General features: G+C 35.4%; 2 protein-coding genes across 2 annotated transcripts; one reads left to right on the top strand and one right to left on the bottom strand.

The window, feature by feature from the left end:
* Window positions 1-7,068: 7,068 nt before the first annotated feature.
* LOC116766721 (dynactin subunit 4) lies at window positions 7,069-11,331 on the top strand. Its single transcript, XM_032656781.2, has 8 exons — window positions 7,069-7,277; window positions 8,180-8,423; window positions 8,720-8,874; window positions 8,973-9,135; window positions 9,214-9,397; window positions 9,591-9,789; window positions 9,874-10,016; window positions 10,178-11,331. Exons 1-8 carry the CDS (start codon window positions 7,149-7,151, stop codon window positions 10,386-10,388), a joined length of 1,428 nt encoding a protein of 475 aa, XP_032512672.2. The 5' UTR covers window positions 7,069-7,148; the 3' UTR covers window positions 10,389-11,331.
* A 59-nt stretch (window positions 11,332-11,390) lies between these two features.
* LOC116766722 (protoporphyrinogen oxidase) lies at window positions 11,391-13,074 on the bottom strand. The gene has a single exon (XM_032656782.2). The coding sequence runs from the start codon at window positions 12,917-12,919 to the stop codon at window positions 11,501-11,503; it is 1,419 nt and encodes a 472-aa protein (XP_032512673.1). The 5' UTR covers window positions 12,920-13,074; the 3' UTR covers window positions 11,391-11,500.
* Between the last annotated feature and the right edge of the window lie 785 nt (window positions 13,075-13,859).

Consider the following 13,859-nt stretch of genomic DNA (forward strand, 5'->3'; position numbering starts at 1 on the left):
TTTGTGTTAACAATTTATTATCTGCGATACTCCTACAAATTTATAAATCCGTTCGACGGAGCCGAGAGCGTAGTTAAATATTATTATTAAAGTCAATTATAATGTAAGTAAATTAAATCTGAAGCCTGTTTTGATTAAATTGTTAAACTATAATGATGAGTCGATAAGAGTCAACACCTGTAAATGGTTAAGGCAAGAATGATTTTGTTTCAACCTCTGTGCCATATCAGATGCATAGTGTTGAAAAATTTATCCTTTATTTTTATATCGATCCCTTTAAATAGGTACACAATACATAGACATATATAAAATAAAAATTAAAAACATTACATATTTTCCAAAGTAAGTTTACATAAACCCTTTATAATATAAGTCTGTGACTTATTTTTTATTACAGAAGTTGTATATATTATATGTAAGTTGCATTCCATTAATTTTTAAATTTCATCCAAACAGAGGCAGATAGTATAATATCTAGTTTACGTGACGTCTGTATCCTTCCACACGAACCTGTCTCTAAATCGACGCCACAGTGACATCCGTCTTCACAGAGCAAATAAAAACTCACTTATCAACTTTTTATGGAAATGCGATTCTTGTCCGTGTCATATAATCTTTGATTACTCTGTTAGATCATTTTTAATGTGGTGAAAACAAATTTATAAATATTATTACATTTCCATGTCGTCATGCCTAAATAACACAGAAAAAGATTTAAGTCATTCATTAATGAGATCGAATTGATTCTGAGCCTATTTACATAATTGTTTTGAAAGCTGTTAATATATTTTATATTCTGTATCTATCTGTATCTATTTTAATTTGTACATAGCATATTGAGTATAAAAACGTTTAAATGACTGCCATTTAATATGTTTTAGCGTAAAATTAAATTTTATGGAAACGTATATTATTTGGCGTGAAGTAATCCTTCACCGACATTTTCTCATAACAAATTTTTGATTTATGATTAACGACGATTAACCATTTTAGATTAAAAATTGACAGCTATTTTATTTAGACCTAATACGGCCGGTATTATGTAAGATGTCGGTCGTTTATTATATATTATGTAAGGGAAGATTAAAAAAATTTAACTGTATAAAATATATAATATCTATATTATTAAGTTTTATTTATAATGCCTTATAATAAACAGCCTTTTAGGGTTCCGAAAACGAACTTTTCAGAAGAGTTTTGACGCTTCAAAATTGTTTCTGAACGAATATTTCACCTGCAACAAATTCTTTATAGCACAGATCGCATTGGTAACTATAGTGAATTACGAATGTAATATAAAAGACGAAATAAGAAATGAATCCGAAAAAGTTACTGTTTATTTTAGTTATATAACAGATATATAAATATAACAATAAGGATTACGAAACATTTAAGGGTTTAAAAAAAATGTGCATTAGTAATATGTAAATAGAACAGTCACTATATAAACTAACATGTTATCATAATGTAATAAAATTTATGACCTGTCTAAAAATTTATAGTCTCATAGCTTTATAGTTTATATTAAAAGGATTAGAAGCATTAAAAGCGTGGAAACAAGTTTTACGCTTTTAACCTGTACGTGCTTCGTTCATAATCTTATGTCCCCACTATGTATTGATATCCGTGACGGTTGACAAAAATATAAATATTAAGTAAAATCCTAAATAGTTGTGAGTAATTAATACAGATGACATAATGTGATCCCTCGTTTCGCAATACATTACGACATTAGAAAGCAACTGAGCCTGTCAAGTGTTCCTGGCATACCTTAAAAAGAATCCACGTTCGGTGTTACCATTTAAATTACAATTTTTACCAATGTTTTTTATTTAACGAAAATAATAATATTTAGTTTCAATTTAGCAATTAATATGGTCTTAAAATTACCCGGTACCTTGATTTAAGGTTTAAGCAAAAAGTGAAATAAAAGTAATAAAATATGTTATAAGTGTGATACAAGCTTTTTCCTTAAAAAAAACTATTCATGTTATGTAGCTCTCACGTGTAAATTAAATTTGATTACTTAGTCAGTTTTTTTAACATTGTGGGTAAATCAGTAAGCTGGTATCACCGACAGGTCGACATATCTTTTGAATTCAAGTCACAGCGTCGCGTGCGAAGAATGGCGACGTCAATATCGTCCACATTAGTTAGAGACTGGGTCACGTCGACGATCACCATTCAACTGATGTCAGCATTATTACAGAGTTATTAGTTCAATGGGCTACTATTTTGACACTTCGAATACAGAATATAAAAAAAAAACAATATTTCACAGAATAAATATAATTATGTCCAAAAAGGTTATTGATATATTGTTAATGAAGCATATTCTTGTTATTTATAAGGAATTAACTATGGATTGACATTTTTTTGGTCGTGGGTATGCATATAGTTGGCAACAGTGCTCTACACTAGATGATTACTATAGTTTGCTGTTAAAAATATTTTCACATTTACGAGGTTACTGAAGTAGTACTCATACATCTGTGTGAAAAAAAAAACGCGTGAGCATCGCAAATGCAGCGTGCGTAGCAAAAAGATAACAAATAATTATAAACTGTATTTGCTTATCAATTAAAAGGAATAACTTTGCAAAATATCTTATTGTTGTAATACATTAAAACATAACTTCAAGAATTCAGACGTTTCTATTTTAATCACTAAATAATTAACTAATAACTATTATACTGTTACCGACTTACAAGAAGACTTGATTATTTAAAGAATATTACTCCCACAATATTTATTCCAACAATTTAAAAACCAATGTTTTGGGATCAACTCTGCCGTACAGAAAATGTATTTATGAAAATGGTTGAATGTACCTAACCGTTTCGTTTTTAAAGATTCCTAATATAAAGAGATATTTTTCACAAAATTTTAACATTAGATATATGTAATACTCTAGAAGTGAAAAGAAGAATACAACATTAACTTGGTTCAAATATTGGAGTTTAAAGGAAATTTTTAAAAGTAACCTTTTTATCTCCTTTAAAACAAAAGTTATGAGTTCCAACCTCCTAGCAAGTTTGACGTATGGATGCCTGACGTGGAAGTTCACTTCAAAAATAAAAATACCAAATCACTACCTGTCAAAGAGGAGTAGAACGAAGCATGCTAAAAATAAAGAAACGAGACAAAATACGACACACAAAAATAAGGGCGATAACTAAAGCAACAAATGCATTAAATTACGCATTAAAACTAAAGTGGACATGGGCTGGCCATGTAGTAAGGCTTAAAGACCGAGATGGACCAAAAAAGTAACCTTTTGGAAAGGACCCTCTGGTAAAAGAAACAGAGGAAGTCAACTGACACACTGGGACGAAGAGATCATAAAGAAAGCCGGCCCAAACTGGAAGTAGATTGCACAGAACAGAGACAATTGGGCAGCTTTGGAGGAGGCCTTTACCCACCCTACTGCGCTCGGCACAAAGGGCACCCGCGGTGAGGTTGGTTGGTTGGTTCTTGCCGAGGTGTTCTCCTATGTCTCGGGTAGGAGAGCCCTCGGAGAAAACCCTTCGCCGGAGGAAATCCGGGCGGTTCCCCGGCAGGGGGAGTCGCGCCTTATGCGGGGGTGGGGGAGTACCTGGTGGGCCAGCCGTACGCTAAACGTACAACGGCAGCGCTCCGTCTAGTCCTAGAGCGTTGGTTGAGGAGGAAACGCAAACCCCTCACTTTCCGTCTGACGCAGGTTTTCACCGGGCACGGGAGCTTCTGTGATTATTTGTGGCGGACGGCCAGGAGAGAGCCGGGAGGAGGCTGCCATGAGTGCAGCGCTGCGGTGGACTCGCCCCAGCACACCCTCGAGGTGAGCCCGAGATGGCCTGCGCAGCGCCAAGACCTCATGGCGGCTCTCGGCGGAGTGAACTTGTCGCTTTCGAGTATCGCGGAAAAGATGCTCGAGAGTACAGGTCCTGTCTGGCGGGGTCCTCCTTCTGTGAGACGGTCATGTCCACGAAGGAGGCATCTGAGCGGGAACGGGAGGATGCGGTCGATGCACCCTCCCTCCGCAGACGACGGACGGGGGTGCGCCGGAGGCGATATTTGCAACGCCTCCAATAGCGCCCCTCCACTACGGGCTAGGGTCGGGCTGGTAACCCGGTTCCTGTGAAAGCCCGGCGTCATCGGGGCGATCCTAATTGCCGGGATCGCCCCCTTTCTCTGAGGGAGAAAGTCCAGTCTTTACCAGGACCGACCGGTCGCTGGTGTGCCCTGTCGCTGACAGATCCAGGGTGCACCAACATAGCGGCCGATGGCTTTCGCAGTGGTTTTATTAAGTATGGGCCTGCCCAGGCCAAGTCTCACACATCCTATCCGGCCCCACCAAGGCCTATTAGACGGCTCTCAAAAAGAGTTTCCCTGCGTCATCAAAAACAAAAAAAAGGCCTTTACCCAATAATGGGATTCCTGCAAAATATGCTAAGTTAATAATTAGTTATAGTATAAGTATACAAATTAATAAAAAATAAACTAAATAGAAATACATTTCAAAGCTATGAAAGAAAAATGTATATTCTTTTTTAAATAAACAAATTTGGTTAAATATTAAACATATAAACGAACTTAAATAAATTAATTTAGATTTCAGTATATAAATATATATTAAACATGTATGTTTGGGCTATATAAGTTAGTAAATTTAAATAAGAAAAATAATGTAAAACTAATTTGTAGGAATTGAAAGGCTTTTTTATTTCTTTATATTATTGTATTTTATTTATTATATGTAATACTTGTTTTAATATTAATTCTAATTTTAAGAAATTTTCCCTTGAAAATCTTCACCACTTGTAATGACAAAGGAAAAAATAATAATTGTGCGTGGAGTCCCTCGGCGCGGAAGAAGTGAAACGTAATATTGAAATAAAAATAGGAAGTGGTAGAAATTGATTTTGAAGGAATTTTTATTGTTTCTGTAAGACAAGCTTTATTAACATTAATTACAAGTCACAATTTACTGTCAGCATGCCTTCTCGCTCTGTATCTTTTTACCCAACCTCCCCAGGAGCCTTAAAAGTTTTGACGCACCACAGTTGGAACTCGCATACGAAGTTTCACTTCAATAACTTTACCAAAGAAACGTCAGGATCTATTGTGTTCGGACGTATTTATCGGACGTAGTACTCATTACCACAAGTTTGGTCCAGCAAATAAAAATGTTGATTTAGACAAAATATTAAACGATTCCAGTGCGAATGCAGCCTTAGATTAAAAAAAAAACAAGTATCCAGTTTCTTCTTCAAAAATTTTCTTTGATACTATGATATGCTAAGTGTAAAAGATTCATGAGTGACATGGACCCTCGTATTTCGTTCAATGATGACAAACTTTAAATACGATTTAATTATATAAAATGATAACAAAACGGTCTCTTTCGGTTTCAAATTATCTTTATATAATGGAGAATAGTTTATTAAAAAATATTAATGACAAATCTGTATGAGATAATATTTATCATACAATCTACTTACCACTAGGGTACTACTTTTTATTATTTTCTTGACTTTTTTATATATTCTGGTTTCGAAAGTTAATTCAATATTACAGTAAAGAAAACGTTAAAAACACACCTTGAGAACATTTAATATATATGTCTGTGATTGTACCTAGGCATCTGTATTTTTTTATTCAGGATCTTAGTATTATCGTAAATATAAATGAAAAACTATCATATTAAATCCTTTTGCTGTGTCTACTTCTACACTATGACAGTATTTCTTTTAACTATTATAGCACACAAATAAAACAGAGCCGAGTATTCCAATGACTTTCTCACCAGCAACCCACAAAGATATTGTTAGCAAATTTGACTTTATTTTTTATGCTAAAGGGGGCAAACGAGGAGACAGCCTACCTGGTAGAGATAGTTACCGTCGCTCATGGACATCCGCTACAAAGTTTTGCTGATACGTTGCTACCCTTGATTGGGGAAGAGGGAGAGGAAAGGGAAAAGGGAAAGGGCTACCGGCTCTCTTACTCATCGAACAAAATGTAGCCATTAAAGACTACTTTACGCCGATCTTCTGTGAAAGGATGGTACTTCCCCGGTCGAGCCAGTCCTTGTTCCAGCTGTAGTTACTTGTCACCAGCTAGGCTCTACCACCTCAAAAGTGCCATTACTCGTGTCCCTTCAACATAGTAACAGAAAATAAATAAAGTTACAAGTTACTGTATAATATGTTAAAAACAATACTGAGAAAATAAATACAGTCTTAAAAAGTTTTTATGAAATAGTTTAAATTAACGAGGGAAAGATTAATTGCTGGATTTTATTCTAATTTGTCTTTTGGTTTGGCAGTAGGTATGCAATGTTTGGCATGATGTTGGATGAAAGATTAAGAGCATTAATAAACGAATTAAAGAATATACATCAACAATAATAACTAATAGGCAAAACTGTCCGTCAAAAAGTCATTTTAATAGAAGAGAGAATAGAATGGCAATGGTCTTAAATCTGGAACCCCTCATTAAAAACATAAACCTATATGATATATCACCAGCTACATACAACGTACTCTGATTAACTATAGTGGTAGTTCTCGGCATCAATGATAGTTTTGTAGTGACCGTCACAGAATTATTATATCTGAATGGTAAATTGATAGAAACTTTAATCTTAACTACTTTTACACAAATTAATTGCAATAAAAGTTATAATTAAATTTATTGAATTCCAGTTACGAAAATATCGTATATCGTGTATATATATAATTCAATTTGCCTTAAAAAATCTTTTAAAAACGAAAGAAAACATTGTCTCTTTTATTAAATAAGTTCATGAATAATAAATTATAAGCCTTTTATTTATTTACACTTTATTAATATTCTCTGCAATGTTCTTATGTTCTATAAAAAGTATATTAGACTTCTTGTTCTAAAATCGTTTGTCGTAGAAAGGAGCTTATCTCTCTATTGCAACTTAATTAGGTGAAATTTTTGCTCTCTATTATTATTAACTAAATGTTTCATGTAACAGTACAATATATATTTTTTCGTATTCTTAAACGGTAGTTGATTATTTAATTTGACGTTGACAAATAAATGACAACTGACAATTAATTCAGCATAGCTGAGTCAACTTTGTGGCCTTTTTGGGCCAGTTATAATTCTAACATTTTTCACTATATATTTCTAAAACCATGGCTTATTTAACTCAGCCAGATTATGTTAAGTATATATGCTCCTGTGGACAACTTAAACCTATCACTAACTTATATTTCTGTCGGCATTGCTTAAAAATACGTTGCGGTTTTTGCATCTGCCATGAAGTAAGTTCGTTATATTTTATTATAAAATTAATCATATTACATTCAAGCCAATATGTTAGTAATGCTTCATTATATCCTAAACATTAATATTTTATTTATTTTAAAATAATGTATCCTTTTATTAGATAGGTACTTTTACTAAATTATTTTTGTCCATTTTTCTTCAATATACAAACTTTTAATAAAGATACCAGCTCATTATGTCCCAGCAAGAGCTTTTTTATTATTTTGTTATTGTGTCTATTAAAATTATTTTATTATTTTGTTATTGTGTCTATTAAAATTAAAATCTTAAGATATATTTGTATTGTGGTTAAAGATCTCTCTAAACATAGTTAATCCTCACAAGTCTGACAAACCCATTGTGATGTTTATGTTTGTGATCACGCAAACAAAGGCATAAGGTTATTATATTATTTTTTTATAAGTTTCTCGTGTTCTTATAAATTGAAGAGAATTGGATTGATCTCTTATTGTTTTCATGATTGAAACACATAACCAACTTATTATATGGAAGTAAATAGTCTCTCTCACACACACACACAAAATATATATATATGTTTTTGGTGAATTGAAATTGTCTAAATATTTTGTTCGGCAGCTGTTGAAATTTAATATATGACAAGTTTTCTACGGAGGTATAAACGTAATTTACCCATTGGCATGTCTGTCATAATGGTATCTTATTTTAACATAGAATCAAACATTTGTTATAAAGTTTTATCAATTCTGGTTTGGGATATCACTTTATTCTGGATATATTATAATTTTGATCACAACACCAAAACATCTCTAAGACTATGTATAATCAAATTTGTATTCGGCACTTTAATAACAAGAAATTAAATAAAACATTTATTACATGTGATGTGAAGTCTATTTAACTGTTCCATATATATCAGGTGGACTCCCATTATTGCGCGAACTGTTTGGAGAACATGCCATCATCGGAGGCGAGGTTGAAGAAGAATCGCTGCAGTAGTTGCTTTGCCTGTCCCAGTTGTTTCCATACACTGTCGACTCGAGCGACCCTCGCCCGGGACCCCGCGGGGGGTGATGGCAAGCCTCCAAAGAAGATGTACTATTTATCGTGTTTCAACTGTCGCTGGACCTCGCGGGATGTTGGCATACCAGATCAGCCAGTGGGTAAGTTATTTGCCCTTGTTTGTAGAATTAGCCTTAAGCAAACTAATTCCTGATCTTAAGTACAACTTATATGGGCTGTGAAGTCAGTTAGGAAAATAAGTTTACTATTAAAATACTGTTTCATAATGTAATTATAGGATACTTTTCCTATTGTTGTTACACTTGCTCTCGGAAGTACATGTAGGATTCGAAGCTTTTTAACTTTCACAATATATTATATTGTACTGCACTAATGAAATAAATACATTATTAAGTTGTTCCTGTTAACGTCTTTTTTGATATTTTGTGTTCATTAGCATCTGGAGGATGGCCGGAAAGAACGAATCCGTTCACGAGTCGGTTCAACCAACTCCTCGAATACTATAAAGCGATCGCGCAGCAAGAGAAGCAGGAGAAGTTAGACAAGGAGAGGAAAAAGTTTGTCACCAGAGGGAAATACATCAACCTCACGGTAAATATCTCGTTATCAATAACGAAGACTGAAAAGTATAGCTATTAAACCTATGGGACTAACAAGTAAAGAATTTCCATTACGTGTTCCATTTCCAGGACAAGACTGGTCTGACGGGCGCCATGGCTAGGAACATAGCCGGGCTACCCTCCAGCGAGAGTTCGTCGACGGTCATTAGTAATTTCGTGCCGAGCCAAGCCAGCGCGGACGTGGAGGAGCTGCCCGAGGACTACCACCTAAAGGAAATCGACTTGAAACAGAGTGAGTCTATATACATGGAAGAGTCATCAGCTCTCTCCTTCACTTGTAAAAATCACCTCTCTCTCTCTCTCTCCCCAGTAACTCGTATGTCTCAGCGCACGTCGTGTCCTGAGCTGCAGCCGTCGCTGGCGTCTCGGCTGTCTCCGAGGCCTCGTGCGTTGTGTGTGAAGCGCAGTCAGCGGTGCCGCGCCTGTGACCACAACCTCACCAAGCCCGAGTACAACCCTGGATCCGTCAAGTTCAAGATCGAGCTGCTAGCCTTGTGAGTCAGGATATTTTTTGCATTTGAGGGACAAATCATCTGATAGGTCCTTAACCACTTTTGGTCTACAATAAACTCCTTTTCTTCGATGTATTTAACCTATCTCTATGTATATAAGTTCAGGTAGGATCGACTAAAGACCAGCGTTCTTAACGGACTACTGTCATAGACATAAATAACTTATATGTCCCAGCTACCACGTGCCGGAAGTGAAGATAATATCGTACGAAACCATCAAGCCGGGCGGAACATCGGCCCTGCTGTTGAAGTTGTCCAACCCGACGGCACACGAGATGACCATCAGGATGCTGCAGCCTGAAGACGTACCGGACACTGAGGAGGAACACAAGTCCATCGAGAAGACACTCGAGAAGTCACTCAGCTTGGAAAAGGTAGCTTTTTACGAAGAGCTTTAATAGACAGAACTGTTGTTACGTAGTTACGTTCCTGTTTCGTATAATGTAATGTTCGTCCAGGACGTATCGTGGAACGCTTGTTTTCCCCGGCGACCCCCGCCGCCCCGCGCCGGGTCGGTCGGTCTGCCCGCCGTTAGCCTCACCCTCGCGCAGAGAGACGACGCCGCGGAGTACGACGACGAGCCGCCGGGAGATAATGATGAGTTAGTGACACACCCCCCCCCCACACACATACACGCACGCACACACACAAATAGACATGAGACACGCACACACGCATAACTTCGAATGCTACTCAGCGTATCCTTAATAATTCCAAGTATATAATAAATTGGAGTCATGTTAATTTTGATATTTGTTTCAGTATAATTCTGTGGCGGAAGTCCAACAAGCTGGCTCTGAGGCTGAAGCTGACTACAGACCCTGAAGCCAGAGTTGGGACGGCCGCATATTTCTCATTCGCTATACAATACTCGTACAGGAACACTGTGCCGCCCTCCGCCACCGTGGTGCAGCACAGCGACCACACGCTGTACACCACGGTCATACTGGATTTGGGGAAAGTCTGTGAATAAATTCATCAAATGTCGAACCTTGTTTTAGGGGACGTCATCGTTACGAATTAGGCGCGCCGCTTTTCTTCTAATGCGGTGACATTTTGTATGACACAGACCAATCTTAACGAGGTCTACAGCGCAACTTAGAAAAGACAACATTTATTTTCAGAAAGCATGTAGATACCTTAAAATTACTGTCAATTGAATTTCAAAATTAAAATAGATGTTTTTTTTTTCTATCTGTGCTATAATTCTTTTGTTAAAAGTTAACTTCACATCGTGAGTGAATGTCCCCGAAGTTCATCACTAAGCTATATAATATATAAAATTAATTTATTAAATTAAATAACAACTACGTTAAGATCTCGAATTATTTTGTTTGTAACATTAAAATATTTAACAAATAAAAAGGTGAGTATGTGGTACGATATTAAACACTAGGGAAATACGAATGCTGTATACACAGGAGTGGCGTCCCCATGGGCGCGGGGCTGCGGACAATATCATGTTTGTAGCAGTGGAGCGACGCGCATTAACATTACAATAAACTACCATATGATACGCTGAATGATAACATTTTGTAAAGTATCTAGTACTAATATATATGCCTAATGTATGTACTTTTTTTCTATAAAAAATGAGAAAATGCAATCCAAGAATGAATTCCATCAACCTTGGGCTGTACTCGCAGTGCCTCAGAGTATCAACGGTAGAGGAAGTGTAAATAAACTATGCACACAATATGTGTGTGTGATTGTGTTGAATAGAAAAAAAAAGTATTCTGATTTAAATCATGTATAGACTACGGCATTCCTGCATTATAATGTGGTGCAAAGTTTATCTGATGTGCTTAAAGCAATTGTATGTAAGATTTTTATGGCTTGATATCATCATGTAACAAAATTTTGCACTTAACAGAAAGTGTACTCGGCTACAACTGTTTAATAAATTATAAACAATATCCCGTGTAATTATTTAACGGACCCCACGGACAACACCACGACAGGAAATAATCTCATGTAACAAATAAGAATTTATTTTCTTCCCTGGAGTCCAACAGTCAGTCAACATTTATAAACATACAACATATCCAACATTAATAAAAACAAAACTATACAAACTGGCATCGTTTACTTTATGATGTCTTCTCCGACTTGAGTTTTTGCTGAATAAATAACATCATTGATGCCGACGCCATCATAACTGCTGCCGATCAGTGATATGGGTAAGTTATTATTCACAATATACTGCCTTATCTCGTCCACTCTCTCATAATGACCGATCACATATTGAGGGATACATTTGTCCAGAATGCTAACATTATGAGCGGTCACTTGCTCGTCTATCTTCAGAATGGATTTAATTTCTTTTGTAGCTATATCAAATAATTGTTCCTTAGTTATGTTAGGTCCGAACTTTTCTTTGAACCATCTCCCGCCCAACATAACGGTGAGAACGGTACCGTTTTGATCCGGGATGCAACATGAATCAAATACAACTCCTAATATGGGAGAGTTCTCTATCGGTGGAACTAAGAATCCAAATGCTGGTTTGATTAATGGTTTCCTTGTAGCAAAATAAAGATTGACAATACCAACTGTCACAAATGGTATATCATTGAGAATCTTGGCCAGTTCGGGATGCTGTTTAGTAACTAGTTTTGCTAGGACATGTGATGGTATTGAGGAGTACACGTGGGTGGCAGTCAGAGTTTCATTTCCCTTTTTGAGTTTAACCAAGCTCGAGTCAACAAATTCTAATTCATCGATTTGACTATTTAAATGTAAATTGACATCATTGTCTTGAAGGTACTGGCTCATTTTATTGGGTATAGTTTGGAGGCCCCCCTTTATTGAGTACACATTCCACTTTTCTTCTTGTGCTCTCCTTGCTAGATCACTTAATTGTATTTCTGTCTCATTCTTTGTTTTGAACAACCCTTTCATAAGCCCTTTGATTACTCCTCCATCATTCTGTTCATACTCAAATAGTGTTTTCATAAGAAATTTCACTGAAATTTCTTTGGCATCTCCAGCACAAATACCACAAATCATTGGTGATACGGCATAGTCGGCTATCTCCTTTCCGAACCTTCTTTCCACAAAATTATATATTGAATCATCTTTCAATTCTTTATGAGGATTCTTGAGATCATTTAAAGCAGCGTAAATTAAAGGTTTGGAAAATGGTTCCGTCTTTTGAAATACACCCTTAATACTTGAGGGTAATAAGTGTAGAGAGTTATTAACGTATATCATTCTATTTTTAGCAGCGGGATGGTCGGGTTTGATTGCAGAAATATGTTCGCTGAGACCTAAATCTTGTAACATGTTCAATGTATTGAGGCCAGTTGGACCTCGAGGTCTTATGGTTCTCGGTCCCTGTTCAAATATATAGTCTTTAGTTCTTATAGATTTAATCCATCCTCCACAATAATCTGTCGCTTCTAATAGAAATATTTTCAAATTGTTATTGTTACTTATGTTATTTTTCAATAAATAGTAACCGGTTGATAATCCTCCCAAGCCTCCGCCTAATATCGCTGCCATCGTCTTTTTAAATAACAATAATAATTATTAAAGTAAGTTTCTTCAATACGTACTATAATAATGACTCTTCAATTAATTAAGTTTGGTATTTTTAACACAATCATAAACGAAAACTCAAAATTCAATAAAACAATATGTCATATGTTAATATGACATTTAAGTAGAACTAAGTTGTAAATAACTTCTAAATAGTGTCAAATGTCAGAATGCAGAATTCGAATGTTGCTTTCTTTTAATATTGTATTTTTTTCTATATAAAACGTCTTTATACCATATAATATTTCATGAACTATAATAGTAAAAAAGATATTTTTTATATTTTTTATGTAACAAAATATCACCGTAAAAGTATTTGTCACAGACGTGAATCTGTTACATAAATCTTATATTACCGCCGCTAAAGTGACTTTTCTTCTTGTATTCAATGCTAATTGTTAAAAGACTGAAGACACTTTTCTAAAATTTTGATACCTAACTTAAAAAAAGTATTATAAATTTTATGGGCCCATCTAAATAATTGTGAATACACTCGAGTCTACATATGACGAAACAGGTTTTACTCTAGTAATTAAAAGTTAATTATTAACACGAAATTAACGGGACTTATAATAGATTGTGTTCCGAAAACTGAAATATTTCTTTTCTGACTGAGTTCGAACTCAGAATGACTTATGTCACCTGTGATGCATAGCGGTGGGTTTTTATTAAAAAAAGAAACTTTCATATCGTTATAAGTTATTTTGAGTTGAATAAAGATTTACGAAGATAAAATACGTACTGTAACATGAGTTGTTTGTATTTTCTAGAAATATGATAAAACTAGTCTATGTATTTTCTAATCTTTAAGATCATGATGTTACTAACCCACGGTCTGAACTACTACTCCTTTTTTTTTTGTTAACGCGTTGAAAGGTTTTATACCTACCCCTCCGGAGACGGA

This window comes from Danaus plexippus, chromosome 10, assembly GCF_018135715.1.
Source record: "Danaus plexippus chromosome 10, MEX_DaPlex, whole genome shotgun sequence".
Taxonomy (NCBI): domain Eukaryota; kingdom Metazoa; phylum Arthropoda; class Insecta; order Lepidoptera; family Nymphalidae; genus Danaus; species Danaus plexippus.